Consider the following 27,834-nt stretch of genomic DNA (forward strand, 5'->3'; position numbering starts at 1 on the left):
CTAATTACTTTTCTAGGACACCCTATAGCTCATTTGGACACGTGTGTGCGGTATAACTCGTGGTAAGTATCGCTCTGATACCACTCTGTCACGACCCAAACCCGGCCCTATGGGTTTAGCACCGTAACCGGCCAGTAATCCGAGATTACCGAAGGCCTGCAGAACAGAAATACAGTAAAACAGAGTACAGGGCCTGGCGGAAGCCAATACAATAATTAAACAATGTCCAATGAGCTGTGACAGTCTATATGAAAAAGACTTTTCACACATTCATACATAAACAGTACAGAGCAATGTGCAATATTTACAATCATTCAGACTAGGGACTCAACCCTACAAAACAGTACAGAAAACATTCCGTCTATACAAAACAGTGAAACAGTACAGAAGGGGGAATTGTAAAACACCCCTAAGCCCTAACACGTTAGGTTCGGAACCTCGCGGTGAGGCACAGAGGCTGGCTGGACAAAACTGGAGTAACCCTGACGCCTCTAGCTGCGGTCTGGTGCCTGTACACCTACATATATATATGAGCAGTGAGCTAAAGCCCAGTGAATAACATAAAGCGTAAAGGGGTTTAGAATGAATGTCCTTACAGTAATGAAAACAGTTCATTTCAATCAGTATTTCAGTTGCTCAGTACAGTAAACAGTCATATGTGGTACATCCATTAGCATAACAGTAACAGTAGGTCTTAAAAGACCGAACAGTAATGATGGCCATCAGTCAGTAAACAGTCGTGGTTTCACAAGGAAACCGACAGAGATCTCTGTAACAGTAACAGTAACAGTAAACCGTAGGTACTAAGGATGCCACAGTACAGTTCAGAAATAAAGGACATACATTCATTCAGTAAATAATACCAGTTCAGTAAACAGTTCAGTTCAGTATTCAAAAGATAATCAGTTGAACATATCTTTACACAATTGTTACTCACAGAGTTCGGGCTACAGTATGCTAGAGCGTGTCTCTTCAGTCGCCAACCCTACACAGTTAACAGATTGAACACACTAAGCTACACGGTTGGGAAATAACATAACTTAATCCCTCATTTGCCTTGGTGTGTTCTACATCTATATCCTCAACAAGATGCCTTAAACTAGGCCTAAGAATGCCTAGGATGGGATGAGGATGAAAAGATGTACATTCAAAAGCATGTTCAGAATTTTCAGAAAAACAGAGTCACGCTCGAGCGTATGCTTCCCCGCTCGAGCGGACATGCAACAAAGGTACACGCTCGAGCGTAAACTTTTCCCGCTCGAGCGTACTGTAAAAGTACTGGATGGGTGAAATCTCCGCTCGACGCCCGCTCGAGCTTGAGACACATGATTCCGCTCGAGCGCCCAATCCTCCGCTCGAGCGTACTGTAAAACAGTGCAGAGATACAGGATGCTCGGATTCTCCGCTCGAGCGCCAATTTACCCGCTCGAGCGGGAGTGCGAAATCTGGAAAACCCAGATTGCACCTCCAAGCTAAAACTCAAGTCAAAAAGCATCAAAATCGATTCTCTTGGGCTCATTTTCTGGAAAACATTTATAAACACATAGAATAACATGTTTTAAAGCTCAATTTGAGAAATCAAAGTCCAAGGGTGTTTAATTCAAACTCAATTTCAAACCATTATTCAAGAATAGGAAGAACATGCAAACATGCATGAATTCAAATCAGTTCAAAGCTCCAATTTGATGCTCTAAGGAGCCAATTCTTTTCAAAACATGGTGAAATCATGGATTTAACATAAACATGAACATGCATGCACCAATTACCATGAATTCGACTCCAAACTCATTAATTCCAACATGCATGCATGAAATGAGCTTCAATTCACCATTAATGACCCAAATCATGACTTAGTTCTACAATGAAGCATGAACCATGCAAGAACTAGTTCAATAGCATCAATAAGAAGATAGGATCCTTACCTAGAGCTTGAATTAGAAGACTAGGAGCTCAAATATGCAATCTATACTTCAATTCCTTCAATTCTCCAAACAATTTCAAGATGAAAACCAACTCCTCTAGTCTCTCTCTCTCTAAGGTCGGTTGAGGCTCAAAATGTGAGAAGAAATGATGGTTTAATCAAATACGTGGAGTGTATACAAGGTTCATGAGGTGTGAGGCGGTGGCCACTAAGTGGCGAGATGGTAATTAAGCCGAACTATGCGATTAATTAATATTTAATCTAATTTAATCATACCTAATCAATTTTCAGGTAAATATACCATAAAATCACATTAATTACGAGGGTCATTAAACATCAATCAGTTTCTAATTCGGCCGTCGATAAGGCCTTCAATTAGCAGTTTAAACATATAAGCATGAACAGATAATCATACAATCAAACAGATAGAATGCAATTTAACTAACATATACTCAATCAATTCGGTTTCCAATTTTCAGTCAGTCAGTTCAGTACTTTTGATCAGTTCAATTATCAGTCAGTTATCAGTCATTATCAGTTCCGTTTAACAGTAATCGGTGATTATCGGTAATCAATCCGTCATTAATCAGTAAACAGTATGGGGGTTGTTACAAGCACATTATATGAAACTTAGCAAAGGTATAAGTACACTATGTATACACAACGTTAGTGATAGAGACATCTACAGTTATACAGTCATAAGGTACCAATTTTCATTCATTTCATTACATGGACTAGTTTCATTATCCTTTTAACAATCTAAATGAGACTTCAACTCATTAGTCCTACAATCACATCAACAATGCATGAACACTTCAAACTTCTCTTTCACGGAAATTTCGTCCGCAGGCAGCTGTCAAACGGGACCCATGTAAACGTAGGCTATACAAGCACTACTATTGCCATTTATGAATATTTTGTCCGCAGGCTAGGCACCTATATATAATTTCGAAATTTTCACCTAAGACACTCCCGACCAACTTAATTATAATGAAGTCCATCCCATTTCTCCTCCTAAACAATCGTTCATACATATGCAATGTATTTAAACACAACATCAAACAATGGAGCACATCCCTTTTCCACTTCCACATAATCATACATGTACAATGTATATAAACATAGTCATATTCAGTAACAAATAACAAGAGATTAGTTTCAATTTGCCTAATCCACATGCCATTTCTACAACAATCAAAGCTATTTTCTACCGATAGCCCAATACGGATATTTCTAAACATATATACAGTCTTTATAACAAATAATCCATCAAATTCCCATGGGTGAGTGATTAACAGATCTAACTACACCATTCATTTATACTTTCCCCCAATTTCACATTTCTCACATCAATTTCAATATCTATACAAAATAATTATTCAAGGTATGTTAGGGAAAAACCTCTCATTTTCCAAATCTCAACCCAAAGGTCAAAATCAACCATTTTAACATATGTTAATCTCATTCCCACAACCAACATTCATTTATTTCATGTTTAACAACAATCCTACCTTCCATATTATACCCAAACCCTAGGTTTGCTTAGAACACCCTCAAACCACATCATTGTTATACAAAACACAAATAACTAAGCTAAGTATCATATAAAGGTGTAGAAAAGATCCCTACCTCAAAAGAAGAAGATGAGTCAAACAAGAGAGAAATTTCAAAAACGTCGAAACCCACTTCTAAGAAATTTCAAAAACGTCGAAACCCACTTCTATTCGAATCAAAATGTAGATCTTGACGAGCTCTATCTTTTTCTCAAAGGCACTAGGGTGAAAAGATCGATGGATCTAAATCAAATCTTAGAGAGAAGATAAATCTTAGAGAGAGAGGCTTAAGAACAAGCTTTTGGAAAGTTTTAGAGAGAGATATATGAAAAAGTGATTCAAAATATCATCTTCTTGGACTGTTATACGTGCAATCCACTCGAGCATGGAAAGCCCCGCTCAAGCGTCAAACACAAAGTTCCGCTCGAGCATAAAAGTTGGCGCTTGAGTGTAGAATGCACATTTCCAGAAGTTTTGCAGATGAAGGTGTAACAATCCAGATTTTTAATTATTTTGTAGACTTTATACTAATATTATTTAATCTCAGTTCGGAAAATATATAATTTATTATATATTATTATGCGTAATTTTGTAACATAATATAATTATTAAAAGTTTGGGGGACGAAATATGAATAGTAATAATGTAGATAATATAAATACTAATAATAATGGATGTGGTACTAAAATAAATAATTAATTTTTCATTAGTATATGATAAAGTGTAATTTAATTAAGAATTAATTAATTTATATAATTATATTAAAATATTAGATCAAAAGGTAATTATTTTAAATATCTATTAAAGATAAGAATGAATCTTTGTAATTATTATCGAAATCTGCCACATATTGCTCTCTCCCCTATAAAATGAGGAGGCGTCCGCTGGAAGAGAGGAAAGAGAGGAAGAAAAAGGAAGAAAAAGAAAGAAAAGAAAGAGAGAAAGAAGGAAAGGAAAGAAAAGAAAAGAAAAGAATAAAAGGAAAGGAAGGAAAAAAGATGGAAGTTAAAAAGATCTTTAATAGTGGAAAGGAAGAGTAAGGTATTAAAGTTGAGATGAGTTATATTATACCTTGAGTCACCAAAATATATTTTACGTATGTTTTGACTTACCAAAATCTATTTTATACAAGTTATGTTTTTAATAAAAATTATGTTTTATAAAGGTTTCAGTTATGTGGTTTATCTTCTGAACCCTATTTGCTTAAAAGGAAACCCATGGATATGTCTGTTTTACTTTTAAAGAATATTTGACTATGACCTTATATAAAATTATGTTTTGTCAGTACTACCACGGGAGTCCTACGCCTTAGGGGACTTAAATAACCATCGGCTTCTGTTTGACCACTTTGTGGTCCTCTGTTTGTCATGCATCCATTGACCTCTCTTCTATGCGGAGCTAAGTGCTACACTATTGTGGGAGCCACCTCTAGAATCCGTACGAGCCACCTCTTGAATCTGTACCTCTGTTCTGACTGTCACTTATGTGACCTTGTTCTGTTCTGTTATGTACCGTGGTTATGGTGATATATTTATATAATATCTGTATTTCAGTTTCTGCTACTTAAATGATTTCTGCTATTCAAATGATTTGTTTATGTAAATGTTTTGATTACATAACTATCCATGGTTATTTCGTGCCCTTATACTCTTGGTATAATATTTCTTACTCTGCCATGTGTTTATAGTTGTTTACCAATTTTCAGGAACTTTGGGAAAGTGTTAGATGCGGGGCTGCGGAATAGACACACAGCACTTTTATTGATATTTTTATATGTAAATATCGGTCTTTTTGGTCAATATATTCTGTAATAAAAATAGAAGCTCCGATGATTATTTTGGTACCCCTATTTAAATATTACTTCCGCTCGCGTTATTTGGTTTGTTTAAGAATTGGCCGTAGGTAACCTCAGTTATTGGCCATCACGATGCTTAACTCTTGGGTACGGGGAGCGGGTCGTGACAGAAGGTCCCCGCTTGAGCGTGAGACTGGACGCTCGAGTGGCCAAAGCACTTTCCCAGTATTTTTAGAACTGCAAAAGAAATGCTGAGAAGTGGCAAATCTTGCTCGAGCGCAAGAGCCAAAATCTGGGCAACAAAGGTTTAGAAAAACAAGTAACCAACCTGTCCCAAATGCACAACTACAACCTGATAACTAAAATAAAGGAAAAGACAAAGGAAAGAGATATGAATAACTATTCAAAACTAAACCAACCCGAGTTCGAAATGCAATAAGTAACGGGTCAAAAGCGGAATCGCTATAAGAGAAGTAAAAAAAGCTTGTAGGTTGGAAGAAGTTGATAAATGCTGAGATTTTTTTTTTAAATTGAAAAATTAGAATATTAAGATTGAGATATTGGAGCTTCTACGAGACTTGTGGGTTGGTAACCCTCTTTTCATTATATAATATACAACAATGATTCATCCCCCCTTTTCCCCCACCCCCTTTGACCCCCCCTCTCTCTCATTGGTTACATTTTCATTTTCATTTTCTTTTTTTTCCTGCTCCTCCAATCACCACCCGCCACATGGCAAAAGGGGGTGAGGGGGTGACCCCCAAAAGGGGGTCCCAAGCATTATTCTATAATATATAGCTAGATTTATTTATTTATTTGCTCATTTATTTTTATTTTAATTAATTAAACAATTGGGTTGTCACACAATCCCCCTCGCTTGTTCACTCGATCATCTTTTTCTGTCTCCCTCATTATTCTTTTAATTTTTCTTTCTTTATCCGTCTTTCTCATTCTTCTTTTAAGTTCTATTTTCTCTACACTTGACAGTTTTAAAGTCTTCTTCATTGAGGGAGAAAAACTGTCAATACAACCGTTAATACAATCCTTACTAGCACGCTGACATTTATGATATTTTTATTCGTAGAAAAAATAAGCCAACAATAACATTTGAAAATGACTACGTAAGCCCCTTATGATTTGTAGATGGATGTGTACCGTTAAACTTGTTAATAATTTAATTAAAAAGACTAAAATACCCTCATATTTTCGTCGTTTGTTTGAAAGATAAAGTGTACTTCAACCTTCTATGCTCTATTCCATGTGCAATTTATCCTATTAAAATTTAAAAATTTACGTATAATTCCTTTATATTTGTCACGTATTTCATACTTATTATTAAGTTAGACTGAATATTTAATGATGAACTTTAATTCAGAAATTAATGGAATAAATTGCACGTGGCATAAATGACAAGTAAAACAAAATTTTGCCTTGAATTTTATTAATTTGTTTGTAGTTTTAATTGATTATTTCTTTAACTTGTAATTTTTTTTGCATAGTTTACATTTGTTTTAAAATTTTTACATAATTAATTAGGAGAAAAAAGTGTTAAGACAACAGGTGTACGTCACCTGCAACGACGATCCAGTAATTTAAGTGGAAGCAAAACGCAGTAGACGGCGATAATACAAAATACAAATCGACGAGAGAGAGAGAGAGAAATCGAAGAGAGAGTGAGTGAGTGATCGGATTTGCTCAATTCGCTCATGAGAGCTGATTCTGCATCAACTCTGAAGCGGAGGAGACTCACCACAATCGACCCAATGGATTCAGAATCAGCTAAGGTTCTATTATTAAATTTTGGGGACATGTTTTATTGAATTTTTCATCAAATTTTTTTAGTTTTTGTAGTTCTATTGATTTGGGTCCAATTTGGGTTTCTGATGATATTGGGGTTTGCCAAAGTTTCTTCAACGATGTTCTCCTGTGCTATAGTTGATGATCGAGGAGTAATGGTGGTGCCCCTTTTTTGCTGGACCAAGTTGGTTTTGTTTTTGATAATTGATTGAAGTAAACTTGGAAAAAATTTGGGTCTGATTAAACTTGGAGTAATAGCATTGTGATTTCATGTAGGTAGTGGAAAAAACTGGGTTTGATTACACTTCGAGAAAAAAATCTAGGTGGTTTGGTAAGGGAAATTTAGTTCAAACCCTTCCATTGGATTTTCTTTGGTGAAAAGGACGGTCCCATTTATTTTTCTTCATAAACCCCTAAGGAGAAAACACATAAGGATAAAATAAAATATTTAATTTTTTTTTTGGACAATATTACTAGAGTAACGTGTTATTGTGATAGAACGACATGTTACTGGCAAATAAAATAATTGTTAAACAGATTAACATGTTAGTGTGAGGTAGAGTAACATGTTACTATTAAATAGAGTAATATGTTACATTAATTTCAACGGTAATAATTTTTTTTTAATAAATTTTTTATAGTCAATATGGATCTTATTTGATAGATCTTGATGAGAAAATTTTAAAAATATTAATTTGATGAAAAATGTCATCTATATCAAAAGTTATATTATTTGAAAGTTTAATATTTTGATAATAGTGATATTTGTTGGATTTTTCAAAGAAAATTTTTTGTGCTTGCCTTTAATGCGTTAAAATTTTATTATGAAGGGATTTTGATTTTGACCAAATCTTCCATTTGGTAATAGCATTGTGATTTTAAGTTATTCGTTTTGAATTAGTAAAAACTAATATATAAAAAGTTTCAAATTGCACATCACTTTAATCGAGAGGGGTAAACTGAACCTGAGTTTTTTGTGGGTTTGTTGGATTAAAGTGGAAAATATGATGGAAAGTGAAAGCGAAAGAAAGTGAAGTGAAAATTTATTTTCTTATATGCATTTGGTTAAAGATGAAATTTTTATGTGAAAGTTGTAAGAAAATTGGGAAGTGATATAATAACTTGGGAAATTTTATGAGTAAACAAAATTTGTTGTATTTTTTTTGTAAGAAACTGAAAGACGAGTTTTCATGTTGATATTTAATTTTATTGCATTTTCCAATACCCTCATGCAAAACAAATGAAACAAAAGGTTAAATGTTGTACCTAAAATTTATGTTTCTTTTAGTGTCTAGTTGCATGCGGTGGCACCTCTTTGTTGTGCTTTTCATTAAATTTTACTTACTGAAAAAGTTGTTGGTGCTTGAAATTATGGTAACTTTTGTTAGTTGATTTCAGGCGAAGCTTGAAGCTGCAAAGCAAAAATGTGGACGAGAAATCCGCGTGTTTGAAACCTCGCCTGCTTCTCCAATGCCCAATGATGTGTCTGGTGGTGGTATGGACATTTGTATTCCCGTATCCATTATCATAAAAGTAATCTAATAATTTAGAATACTTCTTGGGTGCCATGTTAAATATTTGATTCACTTTTTTTGGCAGAGGAGCCAGATGACTTCTATGAGTTCACTGCAGAGGATTATTATCGAACTTTGCCCAACAGAAAGGAAGGTAATATACATGATGATAACCATTATTTTAGAATTAGTTCATTTATCAGAAGAACAAATGTTTCAGAAGTGGTTTTCCTTTCTGCTGAAGTGGGGTGGGGGGGTGTTGGCTGTGCACTGTGCATGACACCTATTGCAGGTTTTGGAAAGAAAAAGAGGGATAACCAAGGAAGATGAAGTAGAAGATAAACGTGATTCCATCTGACAATATCCATTTACATTTATATCAGCAATGATAGAGGACATTCTGATTTTCATTTTTTACTCATCGAGTGTCCTTCTCCTGCCCCTACCCCCTTCTCTTGCTGTATAGGAATTAGGAAATAAGGAGTGAATAAAACCCCGTTGTGGATATATTTGCATTAGCATATACACTAGTGTTACTCTTGGATACTAGTTTAATTGGTATCAACTGGAATTATGGGCAGATAAATTCTTGAAGACAAGAAAAATTCGAGAAGCTGAAGAAGCTGCTCGTAGAGCAAAAATAACTAAGGTATATGCTGTATCATTCTTCATAATTGAATTTTAAAAAATAATTTAAAATTAAAACTGGTTTAGACTTTCTTTTTTCTTTTTTCTTTTTTCTTTTTTTTGAGTGCAATCTAGTTTAGACTTTCATCTACAATATATTTTGATCTTAGGCAAATTCTATGAGGGTTTAATGTCACATGAAGTTTTATCTGCTCATTTTGCATTATGCAGGCTGTGATGAGGGTACAATTCCCTGATAATTGCACATTAGAGGGCACTTTTCATCCATCAGAGACAATCCAGAGCTTAATTGATCTTCTTAAGAAAGTGATTGCCCAACCAGAACTACCATTTTATATATGTAAGCATCATTTAAATTGTTTTTTTAGAAATTTTTGCTTTTACTTTCTTACAGCCATATATCTAATACTTGTATATTTCAGATACTACTCCTCCGAAGAAGCAAGTGAAAGACATGTCCCTGGATTTTTATTCTGCTGGATTTGTTCCTGGTGCAATTGTGTATTTCTCTTATGACCAACTACCACAGGGTTAGTCAGTCCAATTTTATTTCTTTGAGATTTTGTTGCTTTGCAATACAATGGTCCACTTTAACCTTCCAATGATTCTGCTTTTAACATAGTTATGTATTGGCCAGGTTTTCAGCTTTTCTTCTTGATAAAATGGCTTTACAATTTGTCGCCATGTTTTTTAAGTAGGGTCTATTGTGTTTGTTGATGGCATGTTTGTCCAGCACTGCAACATTTATGCATTTAGTATGTTAATTGTTAACCAACAACTCATCCAAAACCTGAACTGTTGGAGATGAGTAACATAACTAAGTATGAACTCGACATGCCCCTCACGTGTATCGAAACTCTCTTCCATAAGTGGGCCAAACACGTGCAAGTATTATAATTATGGGCTAAGCGGTGAGGTTCGAATACGGGTTCTGTTATTTGCTCTTATACCATGTTAAATTGTTAATTGTCAACTCATCTAAAAGTTTTAAGTTGTTAGAGAGAGGGATAACATAATTATTTATATCTTCGACATAATATCTACTCAACTTTATTGCTGAAGTGGAGCTGTTGACTGACCCTCATTTTTGGTTTGTCATTGACTCACAATCTTGTCTGTCGCTGAGTTCCTCTTTGGAGTTGCTTCAAATATTCCATTAGACGTGTGGACCGTGTTTCTGAAAATATGCACCTTCTAGTTTAATAAATGGGGATATATTGACATTCAAAAATGTTTTATTTACCAAACATGAAAACATTTTACTTCAGAAAGAAAGGGATTTTAGTTTGTGTTCAGTACTGAACATTATGGATCTCTAGGACAGTCCTTCCATACCATTTCTCAACAAAGACTGGTGAACCTAAGTAGTTACACTCCGACGCATTCGATGAGTAAATTATGCATTTGATTGATAAACTCTAGATGGTCAATACCTTAATCTTTTCAAATCCCCATCTTTGGCACCTAGGCATTATGTACATTCATTCATAATTATTGCTGCACATTTTTCCAAACATGGGCATATTTTTACTTTCTTGGAATTAGAATTGGGCTTGAGGTGAATATCTGAGTTGATTCTAATTCTCAAAAAGGAAGCAATTGGCACGTGTGTTACTCCCTTCAGTGTTTTCCTTTATGCAATGGTATCAATGCTGTAGATTTAGTCTGGTGCTGTGGCTTTTGTCTTTTCCAGGAGATGATTGTCCTGCTGTTTCAGGTCCATTCCTTCAAGAGGATATATTGTCTTTGAAAGGTTTGGAACTCATCCCTGAAAAGGTGGAGGAGCCAGTTGAAGCGGTCCCAGAACCTGTAATTGCCAATTCCTCCTCTGCTGTCCCAGAGAGAAAACCTACTGGCAAAAAGCCTGTTAAGCCAAAGTGGCTGAAACTGTGACTTGACTCTACGTGTGAGATCTTACTCTGTCGATTCTTAGATTTCTTTTCTCTCTCTTTGTAAGCTTCGTGTGTGTTGTTAAAGTTACCGTTACATTTTTAAGTTAGGAATTATGTGTGTTTATATGCTCTGATCTTTGAGTTTCCAATGTGAACACTTTTGTGTTATACTGCCACAAGTTTTAGTCTATTTCTTCATGTCCGAGTAAATTTTATTAGGCAAAATTTCATATCAGCGAAAAATGTGGGCACAATGGGGAGTTTTTTGGGTGCTAACATTCTTGACTTTGTCCGAAAACTTCCTTCCAAGACTTAGCACCCAATGAAATAATGAGGATTATATTATCGTGGAATATGAATGTAATTACCATGTAACTGTTTGAAAAAATGCAAATAAATAAATAAATATATGAAAATAAATCACTAGGCTTTTCTTGCACCGTGCGTGAATGTAAATCGGAAAAGGAGATTCCTGGGTGATCTAACTGACTTTGGGTTTATTGGGTCCATTTTGAATTCCATTTCAATTTATCAGATATCGGTATTTTTGCATGAATGTTTTTCTCAATGAATTCTAAACACACCCCCCCCCCCCCAAAAAAAAAAAAATCTAAAAAATTGGAAGTTAGGATAATTTGAAATGGGTCCTAAATGGGCCAACCAAGAACAACACCTATCCAACTGGAGTTTCGCATTATAAATTCTGAAAAATTAGTTCACATATTATTCTTTACCAATCACGAAAGACTATCACTTTATATTATCTTTTCAAATTTAAATATGTTGAATTTTATTATTTAAGCCAATCACAAAAGAGAAAAATACGACCTTGACATTAGGGAAACTGTAAAATTACTTATCTCAATAATTTATATATAAATTATGACTATGAAATTTATTTTGGCCAACCTATCACAATAAAAGTAAGATATAAATCACACTATAAGTTAAGTAAGAAATTTTGAGTAGGTGAAAACAAAATACAATAAAATAAAGAATTTGCTAGTAATTAACAGAGATTAAAGTAATTACTATTTTTTCAAACGTAAAAACAGAAAGAAATAGACCTTTGGAGAACGAAATTAACAATCTCTAATTTTTGCATATGCCATGAATCAAAATGGACTTGATCGACACCAACCTTCTTGAATAATGAAAAGAAAGTCTCTTTATTTAAATTTATGAAAATATTAAATATCTTTTATATTATAAAATCTTAATAGTAGAAACTCTAAAAAAAAATTCCCTTGAATTTATTATTATTATTTATAGATCACTTTAAAGCATTAATGACAAGATATTTTTAAACCAAATATATTCTTAAAATATGACAAATATATATATATATATATATATTCGCTAATGAATTATAGTAATAATGTGGTCATATTTTTTTATATCTTAACAAGACATGTCAATAAAATAAATAATTTAACGACTTAAGTTTAAAAATAAAATAAAATAATATTAAATTATTATTTTTTTATACATATACTCTAAATTTTTAAAATTAAATTATTAAATTATCACAATAAATAAATTAAAAAGGAGAGGGGGGAAGTTTTGTACACGCTCTATGTATCATTTTTAAGAATAATCATTTTTTTGGGTCCTGCTCCGTCCCGCATTCTCGGCATACTCACACACAAGTTTTTTCCGTCTCGATGAAGAAGTGAAATAGAGACGAATTTTACTTTCCCCATTTGTTTTAATTTACCTCCACTCTGGTTACATTTATTATATATATATATATATATATAATTTTATTATTAATAAAATTAAAATCTAAAATATTACTCTTAATATTTATTTCTTATCTTATATTTTTTAGCTTTTATTATTTTTTATAAATTACTATTCATAATATATTATGCGACTAATATTTTGGAGTTAAATAATTACCAAAATATAAAATAGATTATATAAGTTAATAAGACAAAATATTATTTTTTACTCATAATCATTACACTGTTTCTCTCACAAAAAAAAAACTCAAAATAAAAACCACACAAGACTAAAAAAATCAGGCTAAAAAAGTTTCAACACAAAAAAATTGACTAAAAAAACCAATGCCAAACAAACCTTATATAATTTTTATTTTTAAAACCATAAAAGTAACCCGCCCCGTCCGATTTGTTCCAGCCCAAATATAATGCGAAGCGGGCGCGGGCCCTCAAACCCGTCCCCATGACCTCCCTAACGGTATTGCCGAAATCTGAGGTTGGTATAAAAGCCCAAAACAAAATTCAAAGAACAGAGACAGAGTCAGAGATAGAGAGAGAGGGTGGACAAATCAATTCTGTTCACTAAAATTACCTCTCTCTCAAATATCCTATAAAATCACCTCTCTCTCAAATATCCTATCGATTCGTGCGCTGATTGTTTTTCTTCTCTTCCTCAATATATATATATATATATTCTACACTTTGATATTCTTCTTTTCTCTCAAATATTATCAATACACAAGTACCTTGATTTCTCAAATTGCTTGTTCTCTGAGCTTACAGGTTTGTTCGAGTTCCAATTAATCTCTATTCTTCTAATTCTTACGTCAATTACTAACATTTTTCAATTATAATCTTCGTTTTTAAGCTCCCCAATCAGACCCTGTTTCAGCATTTCTACAAACACATTATATGTAAAATAGTATCAATTCATGATTTTCACTTCCAGTTTGTTTGTTCTTTTCCATAGTTTTGAAAGAAAGCAAGCAAGACTAGACTGATTAACCAGTTGGCTGACCTTGTGTTGTGTTGTGTTGTGTCTATGAATGAAGTGAATTAGTTCTCTCAGATTATTGTGGACATACTTTACGCTCCGTTTGTTTGGGCAGAAAAACATTTTTTAATGAAAACTATTTTTTTGTAGTTGGTAGTGGTGGTGGGGGGACAAAGGTGGATGTGGTGGGGTGGAGGCAGAGGTGACGGTGACTGTGACAGTGATGGTGGCTGTGGTGTGGCAGTAGAGGTGAGAGAAGCTGTGCTAGTATGGTGACATTGATAATAGTTTAGTTCGGAAAATATTTTCAGCTTTTTAAAAGTGAAAGCTATTTTCTATCTAAATAAGCTTATTTTATATTGGCCATGGAAATGTTCTCTATTGACTTTCGTTTTTGATTGTATCAAACACCATAAAATACAGGAATTTTTTTTATGCCCAAATGGAGCGTTACGTAATCTTCATCTGTTCTAGTTTTTGTGTTGTTTTTCATAGTTTTGAGTAATTAAATCGTGAGAGAGTTTTGGGTGAAACCTGTTTCAGCATATCTACGTAAGCATTTCTACAAACACATTAATGTATTGCTAACTGGTATGATCAATTCATGTTTTACATCAGCAATTAGAATCAATTCATGTTTTTCAGTTCCAGTTTGTTTATTTTTTCCCATAGTCTTGAAAGATAGCAAGTTTATCTCTGTTGATAAAGCATAGAGTGATTAGCTGAACTTGTGTTGTGGCTAATGAATGAAGTGAATTTGTTTTCTCTCTCTCTCTCTCTCCTATTCTCACACACAAATGCAGATTATTATGGACATACTTACATAGTCTCTGTTCTAATTGTTGATTTTTTTAAATTTTTTTTTTTTTTTTGCTTTTCGTAGTTTTGTGTGATTGAATTGTCAGAGAGTTTTGGGTGAAACCTGCTTATTAAGCTTGGAAGATGGAGTCTGGTGGATGGACCATAAAGAAAAGATCCAATTCTAGCAATGACTCTTTATCAAGAGAATATGTGGCTGAAACTGGGAGTCTCTCCATTGTTTTACTCGGTGCTTCAGGTGATCTTGCCAAGAAAAAGACTTTTCCAGCCCTCTTCAACCTTTATCGTCAGGTCTGTTGGGATTTTCTTGCTTCTTGTAAATTGATATAATAGTTTTAGTTTCTTCAATTTTGCTGCAGAATTAAACTGCATTAGTATTCTAACTTCGTATCGGGTGGGATGTACACAGGGATTTTTGAATCCTGATGAAGGTCATATATTTGGCTATGCGAGGACCAAGATTTCAGATGATGAGTTGAGAAATCGCATACGTGGGTGAGCTGTCCTCACCTGTAGTTTTACTCCTTGCATTTGTTATTATGTGTTTCGCATAACATGAGTTAAGAACAGAAATTTTCACTTGATTAATGCTCGTTTTAGTTGATAATGTATACAGTGATGTACCGATTGTTTAACCTTTTAATTAATGGCTGCAGAAATCTTGTCCCAGGAAAGGGTGCTTCAGGTGAGCAACTGGAAGAAGTATCAAAGTTTCTGCAATTGGTTTGTACAGCCATTAAAGCTTCATTATTTATTCTATTATATTATCAATTCTGTGCTATGTTGTAACTTGTAACTTTCATGAATGATTCATGTAGATAAGATATGTAAGTGGCTCCTATGATTCTGAAGAGGGTTTTCAGTTACTAGATAAGGAAATATCTAAGCATGAATTCTCAAAAAATACTAAGGAAGGATCATCTCGTAGACTCTTTTACCTTGCGCTTCCACCATCGGTATATCCGTCTGTCTGCAAAATGATCAGGAATTATTGCATGAACAAATGTAAGTATTTCTATTCCAGAGTTGTTTGTGTGAATTGATATGTAGCGAATTTAGATTATGCTGTAGCTTAATTTAGTATGATTTTATTATTTGCCCTCTAAAGGTGCACTTTCTTTTTCCACTTCCGCGTTTTGATCTGGATTCAAGAAGAGGAAAGTAACTTCCATAAGAACCAACAAAAGCAAACGGTCTTTGAATTGAGTGCACCTGTCTCACTCATGTTGTTATGCCAAACGGAAACATAGAAAAATAAAGAAGAAAAAAACAAGCACTGTTTTTTTTGGGTGAATAAGTCATAAGCAAGCACTGTTTTGTGTTTGTGGAAACAGTTGTTATGTTTAAATATTGTAGAAATGTTGACAATTAATTTACCTTTCTTTCTTATGGCAACACTTTCTTCGAAATGTTTTGGGATGGGGGCCTTAAGAAAGACTAAATTAAAGGGTAAAGTATGAACGCAACTGCAATGATATCATAGAAGGAATGATATATTTTCATATTCAATATGATTAGTGAGGTGCACGGCTGTCACTGCCGGAGAACCTTGAGTTTCTCATTGTACTCCAGTGATAATTTTGTTTCAGCTTTTCTTAAATTTGTTTTATAATGTCATTGGGCTCATTGGATAGGAATATCATTTGCTGTGGAATGAGTCCAGACAATCATTGTCTTGATCCATACATTTTAATGAGTAGTTATAATTATCTGAGTACAGGTTTGTATATGTCACACAATGGAATTTTAATGTATATCACAATTTTTTTCTTTGTTATGCTGGAATCTAATTCAAAATATGAATGAGATAAGACTGGAATTATAATCCTTTTTTATATGGAACCTCGAAGTATTAATCTTCATGAACACTTTAATGTAATCCTTTCTAGCTGATCTTGGTGGATGGACTCGAATTGTTGTTGAGAAGCCTTTTGGCAAGGATTTGGACTCGTCTGAGCAACTGAGTGCACAGATTGGAGAGTTATTTGATGAACAACAGATTTATCGTATTGATCATTATTTGGGAAAGGAATTGGTGCAAAACTTGGTAATATATGTGTCTAAATTTGTCCAAGAGTTGTGTTTTTTCAAAATTATTCAAGGCTTGCTTATTTCTTTGTTTATCCCACTACTTTTTTTTTTTTTTGTGTGCAGTTGGTACTTCGTTTTGCAAATCGCTTTTTCCTGCCACTGTGGAATCGTGACAACATTGACAATGTACAGGTAAGCATTCATTCTTCTTTTTCTTTCCATTTTATTTCAATAAAGTTGTCTGGAAATGTGAATTAAGTAAAAGCATTACTGGTAAGGTTAAGCAGACCTGTGGAGTAGCTGCAGAGAGATCTGCCATATTATTCCCCTTTTGTGATTGTCCTGCTTAAAGGGTAGTACCAACGTATATGCTACAAGCCTGACTGTTAATCTTTTTCTTTTCCCTTGTTGTTCCTATTGTTCCTGTTTTTTGATTTTCTTGTTCTTCTTGCAGATTGTGTTTAGGGAGGATTTTGGAACTGAGGGTCGGGGTGGATATTTTGATGAATATGGGTATGTCAAGTGGAACCTCACATCTTTTTCTGTAAGATTTGTCTATTGATTAGGACCTAGAAATTGAGAATCCCGTGGAAGGTCATAAGTCTTTTGTTGCAAGATTTGTTCACGGATTAAGACTTAGTTTCTAAAAGTCATGGTTTTAGCATCTGTTAACAGTTTTCTTCTTTGAGAATCCCATGGAAGGTCATAATTCATTTGTTGCGAGATTTGTTCACGGATTAGGACTTAGTTTCTAAAAGTCATGGTTTTACCATCTGTTAACAGTTTTCTTCTTTGTTTTAATATAACAATCTTAGACCTTCAAACTGTATTCTGCACTGTTTTGTTTTCGTTTTCCAATTTGCAATGTGTAAACAAGTAGATGTAATTTTACTTGGAAAAGCTTATGCAAAAAATTTTCCCCGTTCTTCATATTTCTGAGAATTGGTAACTAGCCTGGCATTATTAAATCTGTTTATCATTTCTTTTTGCAGAATCATTCGTGATATTATTCAAAATCATCTATTGCAGGTGAGGCCATGACATCAAGTTAGAGTAGATAATATTAAAATGATAGATATATAAATTTATTCACAACAGTCCCTCCAATTTGTTTATCATTTTTCTTTAAGATGTAACAGACATATATTCTTGCCAACTGCAGATTCTTTGCCTAATTGCTATGGAGAAGCCTATTTCTCTTACACCTGAGCATATTCGAGATGAGAAAGTGAAGGTGCATCAATTAGTTTCTTATGTCTTCTACTGATAATATGTCGGTAGTCCCTTTCTATCAATTGGCTCAAGATTGAAAAACTCTTGGATGCCTTTTCTAGTCAATGTAAAGAATAAGTGAATATGAGAGAAATATCAAGATTTAAGTATTTCTTTTTTACTATGGAATGGAGAACAAATGCATGTAAATGAAGGAAATAATTTGCATAGGCATTTGATTTAAGGATGTATGAATTTTTACAGATGTTAAATGAATGACCATATGATTATTGTGTTTTCAGTTAGCGTAAATGTCTATTTTTATAATATATTCTGTATTCTTTAAGAGTTGCCACTTTTTGAGTCCTTGACATGCTTTCCTTTTCCATTCAGGTTCTTCAATCGGTGCTTCCGATTGAAGATGAAGAAGTTTTGCTCGGACAATATGATGGCTACACTGATGACCCAACAGTTCCAGACAACTCAAATACTCCCACTTTTGCAACTATGATTCTGCAAATTCACAATGAAAGATGGGAAGGTGTGATATAAGATATCTACAAATTAATTACATATTCTTCATATTTTTATTTTTAAATTACTGTCACTGTTGAGGAAGATAAACCTGTTGATTCTCTGATCAGGAAACTGTTCTTTCGCACATAATTCAGACTTAACCTCTACTCATGTTATATATTTCTTAAGCATTAGATTAATCAAAATGTAGTTCCTGACTCTGATATGTTTTGACTGCAATCTGTATGAATTGCTTGCTGCAGGTGTTCCGTTTATACTCAAGGCAGGGAAAGCATTAAATTCTAGGAAGGCAGAAATCCGTATTCAATTTAAAACCGTTCCTGGTGATATATTCAAATGTATGGTCTCAGACCTGCTTTTCAGTAATCTTCTGAAGTCTATATCTTGCTTGATTTGCATGTGTGATTGATGTCGGGAAAAAAAAGAAGGGTCTTCTAATTGAAAAATAACAGAAAACAGGGTGTTCATGATAATCCATGAAATCACTGGACAATAGCTCGATGTGATTGTTGATTATCATGATGTGCATCCTTTACAGTTCCACGTACTGTTGCTTCAACGCACTCCATTTTTTTTTTTTTTGGCTTATAGTTATTTGGTCTAAGTTGATTATGTATCAATTATTGGCTTGAACACTGTCTTGTATAAATCCCATTTTTATTAGGTCAAAAGCAAGGAAGGAATGAAATCGTAATCCGCCTGCAACCTTCAGAGGCCATTTACATGAAGGTTACGGTATGTGATTGTTTACAGTAACTGCTTCAAACATTGCATTAATGTTTGCTGCTGAAACTTTTGAGTGGCCGATAATTGCTGGTACAACATTTTAAAGAATGCCCTTCAATATTTTCAAAAAATATAGCTTGTTATCCAAAGACAGGCCCCAAATTTAATGCAACTAGCTTCTGGGCACATGCGATGCATGTACAAGTCAATTTACATAAAAAGTATTAATAATGATGTCACTAATATTTCATATGTGATTAGCCTGGCTTAATCACCTATCTGCTTATGGTTGACCAACTATAATTGAAATCCCTTTTATCTGTGCCTTCCTCACCTTCTCGTGCATTTTGCCATGCTTCTCTCTTTAGATCCGTGTAAATGTATTGTGGAATAAGCTCTCTAGAAAATCATTGGCAGAATAATATTCAAATTTTCATAAATATCTGCTGACCAGTCACTCTCGTGCAGGTCAAGCAGCCTGGCTTGGAAATGTCGACCATTCAAAGTGAATTAGACTTGTCATATCAGCAACGTTACCATGGTGTTACCATTCCAGAGGCTTATGAGCGTCTAATTCTTGACACGTACGATTCATATCGTTGTTTATGTTCACATTATATTTCCTTCCTTGTAATAATAATAATAGTAATAGTTGTAGTGGTAACATGATTAGTTTTTTTTTTTTTTTTTTTTTCACAGTATAAGGGGAGATCAGCAGCATTTTGTTCGCAGAGACGAGTTAAAGGTATTATTCACACAATAAATCTGGATTACATATTTGAAGTCGCAATACCAATTCCAAAAAAAAATTACATTTGTTTTTTTTTCTTTTTCTTCCCGATTTCAGGCTGCATGGGAGATTTTTACGCCTTTGCTCCACAGAATAGATAATGGAGAGGTCAAGCCAATTCCATACAGGCCAGGCAGCCGAGGCCCAGAGGAAGCAGACCAGTTGCTTGAAAGGGCTGGTTATGTTCTAACACACGGCTACTCCTGGGTCCCTCCCACCTTGTAGAAGCGTAACGCTTTCGTAAGTAATCTTCTAGAACCTTCTATGCTGGGTTTTTGTCAGAGCCCACCTGTAACCATCTACATGTTTACACCGTCATATGATCTTTACCTTGATGGGCTATTCATACAGAACATAAACATTGTCATGTGATTAACACTCGTGTAATAAAAAGGAACTTTGTTTTGTTCACAATTTTTCATTGGAAGCATTGGTAGGTAGGTGGCTTTAAACGACACGTTAAGTTGCTAATTGACAGTGACAATTATGTGATCCTGCATATTATAATTATTTAGAGGCTGTATAAGAATTATAAATTGGATTGGCATTTGTTTTTGAAGCTTCTTCTTTTCTTTTTCTTCTTCTTTTTTTTTCTTTCTTATGTGTGTTTTCTTGGAAGAGTAAGATTCTATTCCCAAACTAGGAATATGTACAAGTCATAAACAAAGAGTTGAAATGTAGCTTAGGCAAAGGCAAAGGAACACCTTGTTGGGAAGGTTTAACCCACACACACCAAGAGATGTTCACTTTTGCTTCTCATTTTTCACCTAAAAACCTAACTCTAAAGTTTTCAAATCTCAACCATACATTCCACTCTTCTTCCTCCTCACTCTTTTCAAATTCCCCTTCCTCCTCTCTCACCTACTTGTCTTCTTCCACTCTTCAATAATTAGATAAAAAATGAAAATAGCTAATGCATTAAGCTATATGTATGTATGTATATCTACACATCATCGATGATCAAGAGAAGATATTTAAATTCAATTGTAAAAGATTATTTAGCTGATCCCAAGTAATTGTGACAATGATCTTGTTGAGATGAGATTGAGATTTGCTATCTCAAAAAAGATGCATGTCCCTTTATTATATCACTTATTATGAGTATACATATGATTTTCTTTTAATTAAAGATTTGATCATGTGACCTGGATGTATGAAAGATTGGGGATCCACACTTGGTAAAAACAAAAGGTACAAATACCTTTTTAGGAATGAATTATTTGAGTTGAATAGATATAAAATTATTTTGAAAGGGACTTGCTTAATTATGAATTTGTGATTGTCTTTTAATTAAAAATTAGATTGTGTGATGTAAGTATTATTAAACAAGGAAATAGACATATTTTTAGAAATAAAAGACACAAACACTTCTTTTTTAAAATAGAGAATCTCGTCCTCATGTTGTTGAGTTAAGTAGACATATGATTATTTAGAAAGGGATTTATAAATTTATAATGGATGCATAAAGTTACATCAACAATAAACAGGGGACCTAAATGTGGGGGGAGCATGGAAAATTTTGGTTTAATTCTATGTATGATTTAAATTAGTGGCATGGCTTGATAATCAATTAAAAAAAAATAAAAAATTAGTGCCATGGCTTGCCTCAATAATGATAAGAATATTATAAAACATGTGTGAGATATATAGGTTAGGGACCTAATTGTTTTAATTACTATATCATGACATTTTTTTTGTCAAAATCAATCCTACGGGTACGAACATATGTATTATATATCCAAAAAATTTGATGATGGCCATGAGATGCTAATGAATACTTCTATTTTTATTTTTTTTAATAATAATTATGGTAAATATCAAGATGCAAAGAGAATCATATTTAATTTTGAAAGTGGATTTAAAAATATTATACTAGTAGATAGAATGTCCACGGCGCATAATTAATTATGCCTATCTTTTAACTTTTTTTTCTTTTATTTTACAAATACTTGTTTGTTTGTTTTTTTCATTTTCCTAACCAATAATGTTAAGATATCATATTTTCTTATCATGTTTTGTTTATTATTTGATATGACACACTCACAACTATTAATATAATAAGTCCTATTAATATCTAACCATCAACGATGCTACAATCTCATAAATAAATAAATAAGTGTCAAAATATAATATTAATGGTCTAGATTTACTTAAGCTATAATCCCATAATTATAACTTCAAATGTGCACCATTGATTTGAAATTCTGATTAATTTTTTGGTTAAGTTTCTGGAACGCGGACTTTTGCATCTAAACTATTACAAGTGTGTCATTAAAATGTAGTAACTATAGATTAGAGAGAGAATATTCTACTTTATATAGACATATATATATATTTTTTCAATTTTATTTTTTTCCCTTTACAAATTACAATTCCAAACATAAGTTGACATTAAAGGTTGAAGAATCCAATAAATTAACATTCAAATTTTTTTTTAATTCGATTCAAATATAAATAAAAATTCATAGATGAGCTCATATTTGTTAAACATGAACACTTTTCACATGATTTTGCACGTAGAGAAATTTACATTAAAATTTTTAGTACTTTTGAAAACCTACCTCAATAATAACCCTTTCCCAAAATTTTGTGGATATGTGAAATGGTTTTAATGAAATGATTTGAGTTCTTATCCATTATGACATACTAGAAACTAGAAAGGTGTCATTAATTTATCAAAAGGTGTTAGTAATTTATCAAATATAGCATGCATGGTTTCTCCTAGTAGATCCAATATCATTGTCATGATTGTTATCATACATTAAAAAGTAAGGGTAAGGGTGCTATTTTTAAATTGATTTTTAATTAAAATAATAAAATAATATAAAATTAATAAAGTTTGATGGTTTGATGACATCTATGGTGATTTCACCACCTTATCAAATTAGTTCTACTGATCTTTACATTAAAAAATGATCATGATAATGCATAACATTTTTAATTTTCAAGTAGAATTCACAGTGATGAAGGATTATTTGCATTATAATAGGTTATTTCATATCATTTATGAATGATCATGATTATTACATTCATGCCACATGTAAATACAAGTTTTTTGTATTGATAATTTATATCTATAAATTATATATATATTTATAGGCATAAATACATGTTGCCTAGTGTAACAAAATTATACGGAATAACAATGAACTTCTCTTTCTTTCAATTATTTTTCATTAAATTTTTTTCCCCTAAGTATATATATATATATATATATATATATTTTTAAAGTCATCATATACTATAGGTTTGGGACCAATTACCAAGTGCTTTAATGCCTCTTGATTAACAAACTAGACCCTAGTTAATTCGTACTTTTTGTGCGGGGAGCAAATATTCAGGTAAGCCCGCACTCATTTCTTTCAAGTTCCTGCCTGTCCGATCGACCTGCGAACACAACGGCGGTGAGCTACCCGGCGGTGTGTGGCCGGAAAACCCCTTCGACGATCAAGTTAGACACACATAGGGATAGAGAGAGAGAGAGAGGACTGAGTTGTGTGTAGTGTTTATCTCACCAAAATGTCATATGTCCCAGCATGGGGGGGCGCAGACTTACTTATATACCTTCTGCGCCCCAAATCTACTCTCATTCATCTCTCGATACGCGGTGCTGCTATCCCATCTGTCAGCACAAATCTTGCTGAACACCACCTAACCAAACTGCCAGCCCACTCTACCGGGAGCTCGGCAGCTAGGCTGAATATTCTCGGCTATCAACGGTCGTGCTGTGCAGCTGGCCAGAGCGCTCCGCTCGCCATGCTTAATGAGGACCGAGCTCGGGACAGTCCACGCTGGTTTGCCGCCGGCCTTCCTGCCAGGCTAACTCATGAACTGTGGAACAACGCCGTTCCTGGCGCCGGACATCTCACTTGCCCGACCTCTATGCCATGAAGCCAAGTAGTTCAGTCCAACCGCACCTTGCTTCAACCGAGCAAATCATTTCAGGGCACGGGCCGCGCTGCCTCGACCCAATCTTGTTCGGCCCAAATCTGTCCGGCCATTATCACGGCCCAATCTAGATCATAAATCTCCCTCTCAATTGCCCCTTAATTCCGTCCACGCAAGCGTGACTGGGATTAACTATTCTAACCGGGGTAACTCTTCATCGGTCCTCGATTTGCAATACGGTGACTGGGCTAGTTGACATGCCCGTCTTCAAAACTTGCCCGGTCGACGCCTCGATTCACCATCCTGTCTCTTGACTTGTCCGGTTGACGCCTCGCCTGACCTTCCTGTCTTTTGACTTGTCCGGTTGACGCCTCGTCTGACCTTCTTGTCTCTTCACTCTGATGCTGCATTAATGGGGGACACATGTAGCGTGTTGATTGGCCTCGAGCAGCTAACTGTCCCTTCTCATTCAAATTTTGGCAGTTTTTCAACCTTATAAGCATGCCCAGCCTCCTTCATTCCACTCTTCTTGCCATTCCTTTCTCTTTGACGTCCCAGAGCTCGTGTCATTCCTCCCTTGCCATTTCAGAGTTTGTGTTCGAATAAGGAGCCACTGCCCTCAACTGGTAAGTCCTTCAACTCTTCTTATTGTTATTTCATTTGATATTTCTCCTTTTAGGGCACCAAATCTGTAGGTTTTAGGACATAGACCTCCCAAAACCCATATTCGCCCCTATTCTCTTCGTTGTTCTTCAATCCCAGTGATGAACATATGAATACATGAAGAACTGGGGCGGACCGGGCTCCAGGTCGCTTTTTGATCCCAAAATACAATAAGACCGAGCAATTTACTAGTTTACCAAAACCTTTAGCAGAAACCGGGGTAGGCAGGGAGCCTGACTGCTCGACCGGGCTAACATCTGGTCCGCTTAAGTGGCCGAGCTCCTTGGTCCACCTTCACACCGAGGTGGTTGGCACTCTTCATAACCGAGCTAAAGTCAAGCTCGTTTTGCGCGATCGCGCTCACACTTACCATTCCCATCCTTTTCCTGCAGAGTCCAAGGGGACCACTGACCAAATATTGAGGCTCTCAAAGACCGAGCAGCCATCAAGACACCAGTCTTTGCCAAACCACCTCAGGTGAGCTAAACCAGCTGGCTACACATGGGGCGCTTCCGCTTTCTTGTCGATACTCCGGCTACCCTGGCCGTATTCCGAGAAGAGTATGGCATCCCGGTCGACGTACACCTAGAGCTCGGTGAGATTGAGACAACCTCTTGGGGTAGATTAGACCAGTGCCCCTTCACTTTGCTTTCCATAATTGAAGGAGGCCTCCGCTTCCCGGTCAACCCTCTGTTGACCGAATTCCTGCGCCGCACCGGGCTAGCACCCACACAAGTATCGACCAACACCTACCGAATAATCAACGGCATCCATGAGCTGAATAACCAGCTAAGGACCAACTTAGGTTTAGCCGAGATACTGCGACAGTACACCCTTGGGCACATCAGCGACGGCCTCGCCTATTACTTAAAGATTAGGCCGGACAAAGAAAAAATAGTAACTGGTACCCCAGACAAAGACTTACACGACGATGACTTCTTCTGGGTGTCCCACAATTATGAAACGGCCGACGTACCAGGCTGGTTCATTAGCAAGAATTTCGGCGAGACATGTAAGCCGTGCTAACTAGCTAGATTAATTTCCTTTCCACAATAATTTGTACTTAAAACATTTTTCTTTCTTCCTTTGCAGCAATCCACACCTTATAGACCAACTACCACTATCCCAACGAAGAAGCTATCAAGACCGTGCTCCGTTATCGCCACCGGGATTGCAACGAGCTGCTCGGCTACACCCCAACATACCGGTACTCTGCTCCACGCCGGAGTAAGGTCACAGACTTTCTCCATGCTCCATCACCTCCTCCAGACCCAGCACTACCGGACATGCCGCTAATTCGGTTAACCGAGGAAGAAGAGATGGCAAAACGAAGTCGTATAAAAAACCTCCTCACTGCAACTTCTACCGAGATACCGAGCGTCATCACCCGCTCTCCAGCTGCCGTCAATCAAGTGGCGCCGTGGTGGCGTTGGCGTCTCCAACCGCCAGTCAAGCCCGCCAAGAAGCCCGTCGGGCTGGGAAAAGGCCTTGCGCAGATCCCTCTGCCGAGCTGGTTGAAGAGCTGACTATCGAGTAACCCAGCGTCATCATAGACCCTGCACCGGCATGGCGACCGCAGCTCAAACACCGGAGTAAGGAGATCCCGACAACAGCTTCCGTGAAAGGCGACAAAGAACATCTTCTCGCCTTCGACCTCTCCAAGGCCCTTCTCCTACCAAGCGGTGTGGTCGGCAGCGACCATGTTCCAGACACCCGGTTGGTGAAGTCGGCCGTGAAGTCCATGACCAGGGTAAGAGTCAAACTTCTACTCAAATTTTCACAAGTGTTTGTACGGTTTCCTCTCTGATCAATCTTTTTCTTACAGGCCATCCAGAAGCAACACTTGGTCATTGAGAGAATTCATCAACTGTGGCAGAAGGCAAACGACACTGCCAGCCAAGTCCAAAGTCTTCAAACTGAGCTCGGCTGAGCAAAGTCTTCACCGCAGATTGCTAATGCTGACAACACCAAGTTGCTCGGCCAGCTTGGCGACGCTGAGAAAAAGAGGGATGAGCTCCAGGCCGAGCTGGACACACTGAAAAAGTCAAAGGAGAAGGAGTGCGAAGACGCCGGCTTTAAGGAGGCCGAGGACAGCTATAAGAAGCAAGTCTTCGCCACCCAAGACATTTATTTCAAGGCGGGTTAGAAGTTTACCTGCGAACAGCTCGGTCAAGGTCCTGATACCGACGTGTTTGCCTCTCCACCAGCTGTCTTCCTACCGACCTATCTCGTGCCATATGCCAACGACGTCTTCAGCGCGTTGCAGGTTGAGGCCGAGGAAGGACTTGAAGGAGAAGCCGAGGCAGATGCTGAGGGAGAGGACCGCCAAAAGCAAGAGCAGCCCGGCCAAACAGAAACCGGTGTCCAAGACCAATCTCTAACGGTCAACTTGGAGGCAACCGAGGATGAATTCACCAACCTTTCCCCCTTAGCTTAGTTTTTTTTTTTTTTTTTCCTGAACATGTAACCGGGCTAAATTTCCCATCTTTTGTATTTACTTTCACATCAATGAAAAAGCTCTAATTTTTTGTGCGGTCTCCAAGCCTCATAACTTCAGCCAAACAAAATACCTCGGTGAGAAAAACCTCATTAATTAACTGATGTAACCGGAAAAGACATCTCAGTTTGAATCATAGTTGAACAAATCATCAACTCTTTCAACCGGAATAAGCACCTCGGTTGAGAACACCTAAGTTTAGCAAACCATCAACTCTTTCAACCGGAATAAACATCTCGGTTGAGAATAACTAAGTTGAGCAAAACATCAACTCTTTCATCCGGAGTAAATATCTCGGTTGAGAATCACAGTTGAACAAATCATCAACTCTTTCAACCGGAGTAAACATCTCGGTTGAAAATCACAGCTGAACAAATCATCAACTCTTTCAACTGGAGTAAATATCTCGATTGAGAATTACAGTTGAACAAATCATCAACTCTTTCAACCGGAGTAAACATCTCGGTCGAGAATCGCATAGTTGAACAAATCGTCAACTCTTTCAACCGGAGTAAACATCTCGGTTGAGAATGACTAAACACAAAGCAACAATAAAAATGCCAAGGCAAAGATGTGACACTTCTATATATTGACAAAAAGAATATTACATTTTGAAGTGTAAGGCAAAAAGTTATTTTGCACAAAAAGAAAGCAAATGCTATAAATAATACAGTTTGAGGTTGGCCGCATTCCACGGCCGGGATATTCCTCTACCATCCAAGTCCTCCAAGTGGTATGCCTCCTTGCCCGCCAGACCAGTTATCTTGTAGGGTCCTTCTCAATTTGCTCCTAGTTTGCCTTCACCTGGCACCAGGGTATTGCCCATGACTTTC

At 35.8% G+C, this 27,834-nt stretch overlaps 2 protein-coding genes across 6 annotated transcripts; both read left to right on the forward strand.

Moving 5' to 3' along the window:
• The first annotated feature begins 6,783 nt into the window (after positions 1-6,783).
• Positions 6,784-11,310, forward strand: LOC114273301 (plant UBX domain-containing protein 1). 4 transcript variants are annotated; one of them, XM_028215065.2, is made up of 7 exons: positions 6,784-7,053; positions 8,465-8,561; positions 8,666-8,734; positions 9,162-9,229; positions 9,439-9,568; positions 9,651-9,758; positions 10,922-11,310. In XM_028215065.2, the coding sequence occupies exons 1-7, from the start codon at positions 6,976-6,978 to the stop codon at positions 11,119-11,121; spliced, it is 750 nt and encodes a 249-aa protein (XP_028070866.2). In that variant the 5' UTR covers positions 6,784-6,975; the 3' UTR covers positions 11,122-11,310. The 4 variants fall into 4 exon arrangements, with proteins under 4 accessions (XP_028070866.2, XP_082723749.1, XP_028070868.2 ...); XM_082867623.1 differs by having other exon boundaries at positions 6,840-7,053; positions 8,465-8,558; positions 10,946-11,310; XM_028215067.2 differs by having other exon boundaries at positions 6,842-7,053; positions 10,946-11,310.
• A 2,065-nt stretch (positions 11,311-13,375) lies between these two features.
• LOC114273302 (glucose-6-phosphate 1-dehydrogenase 6, cytoplasmic) lies at positions 13,376-20,367 on the forward strand. 2 transcript variants are annotated; one of them, XM_082867622.1, is made up of 17 exons: positions 13,422-13,627; positions 13,989-14,087; positions 14,722-14,948; positions 15,067-15,152; positions 15,314-15,380; positions 15,476-15,662; positions 16,547-16,704; positions 16,812-16,880; positions 17,143-17,201; positions 17,681-17,717; positions 17,851-17,922; positions 18,294-18,441; positions 18,680-18,775; positions 19,102-19,172; positions 19,632-19,747; positions 19,863-19,908; positions 20,011-20,367. In XM_082867622.1, exons 3-17 carry the CDS (start codon positions 14,781-14,783, stop codon positions 20,176-20,178), a joined length of 1,548 nt encoding a protein of 515 aa, XP_082723748.1. In that variant the 5' UTR covers positions 13,422-13,627; positions 13,989-14,087; positions 14,722-14,780; the 3' UTR covers positions 20,179-20,367. The 2 variants fall into 2 exon arrangements, with proteins under 2 accessions (XP_028070869.1, XP_082723748.1); XM_028215068.2 differs by lacking the exon at positions 13,989-14,087 and having other exon boundaries at positions 13,376-13,627.
• The last annotated feature ends 7,467 nt before the right edge of the window (positions 20,368-27,834 follow it).

Source organism: Camellia sinensis, chromosome 4, assembly GCF_055761805.1.
Source record: "Camellia sinensis isolate YWXY chromosome 4, ASM5576180v1, whole genome shotgun sequence".
Taxonomy (NCBI): domain Eukaryota; kingdom Viridiplantae; phylum Streptophyta; class Magnoliopsida; order Ericales; family Theaceae; genus Camellia; species Camellia sinensis.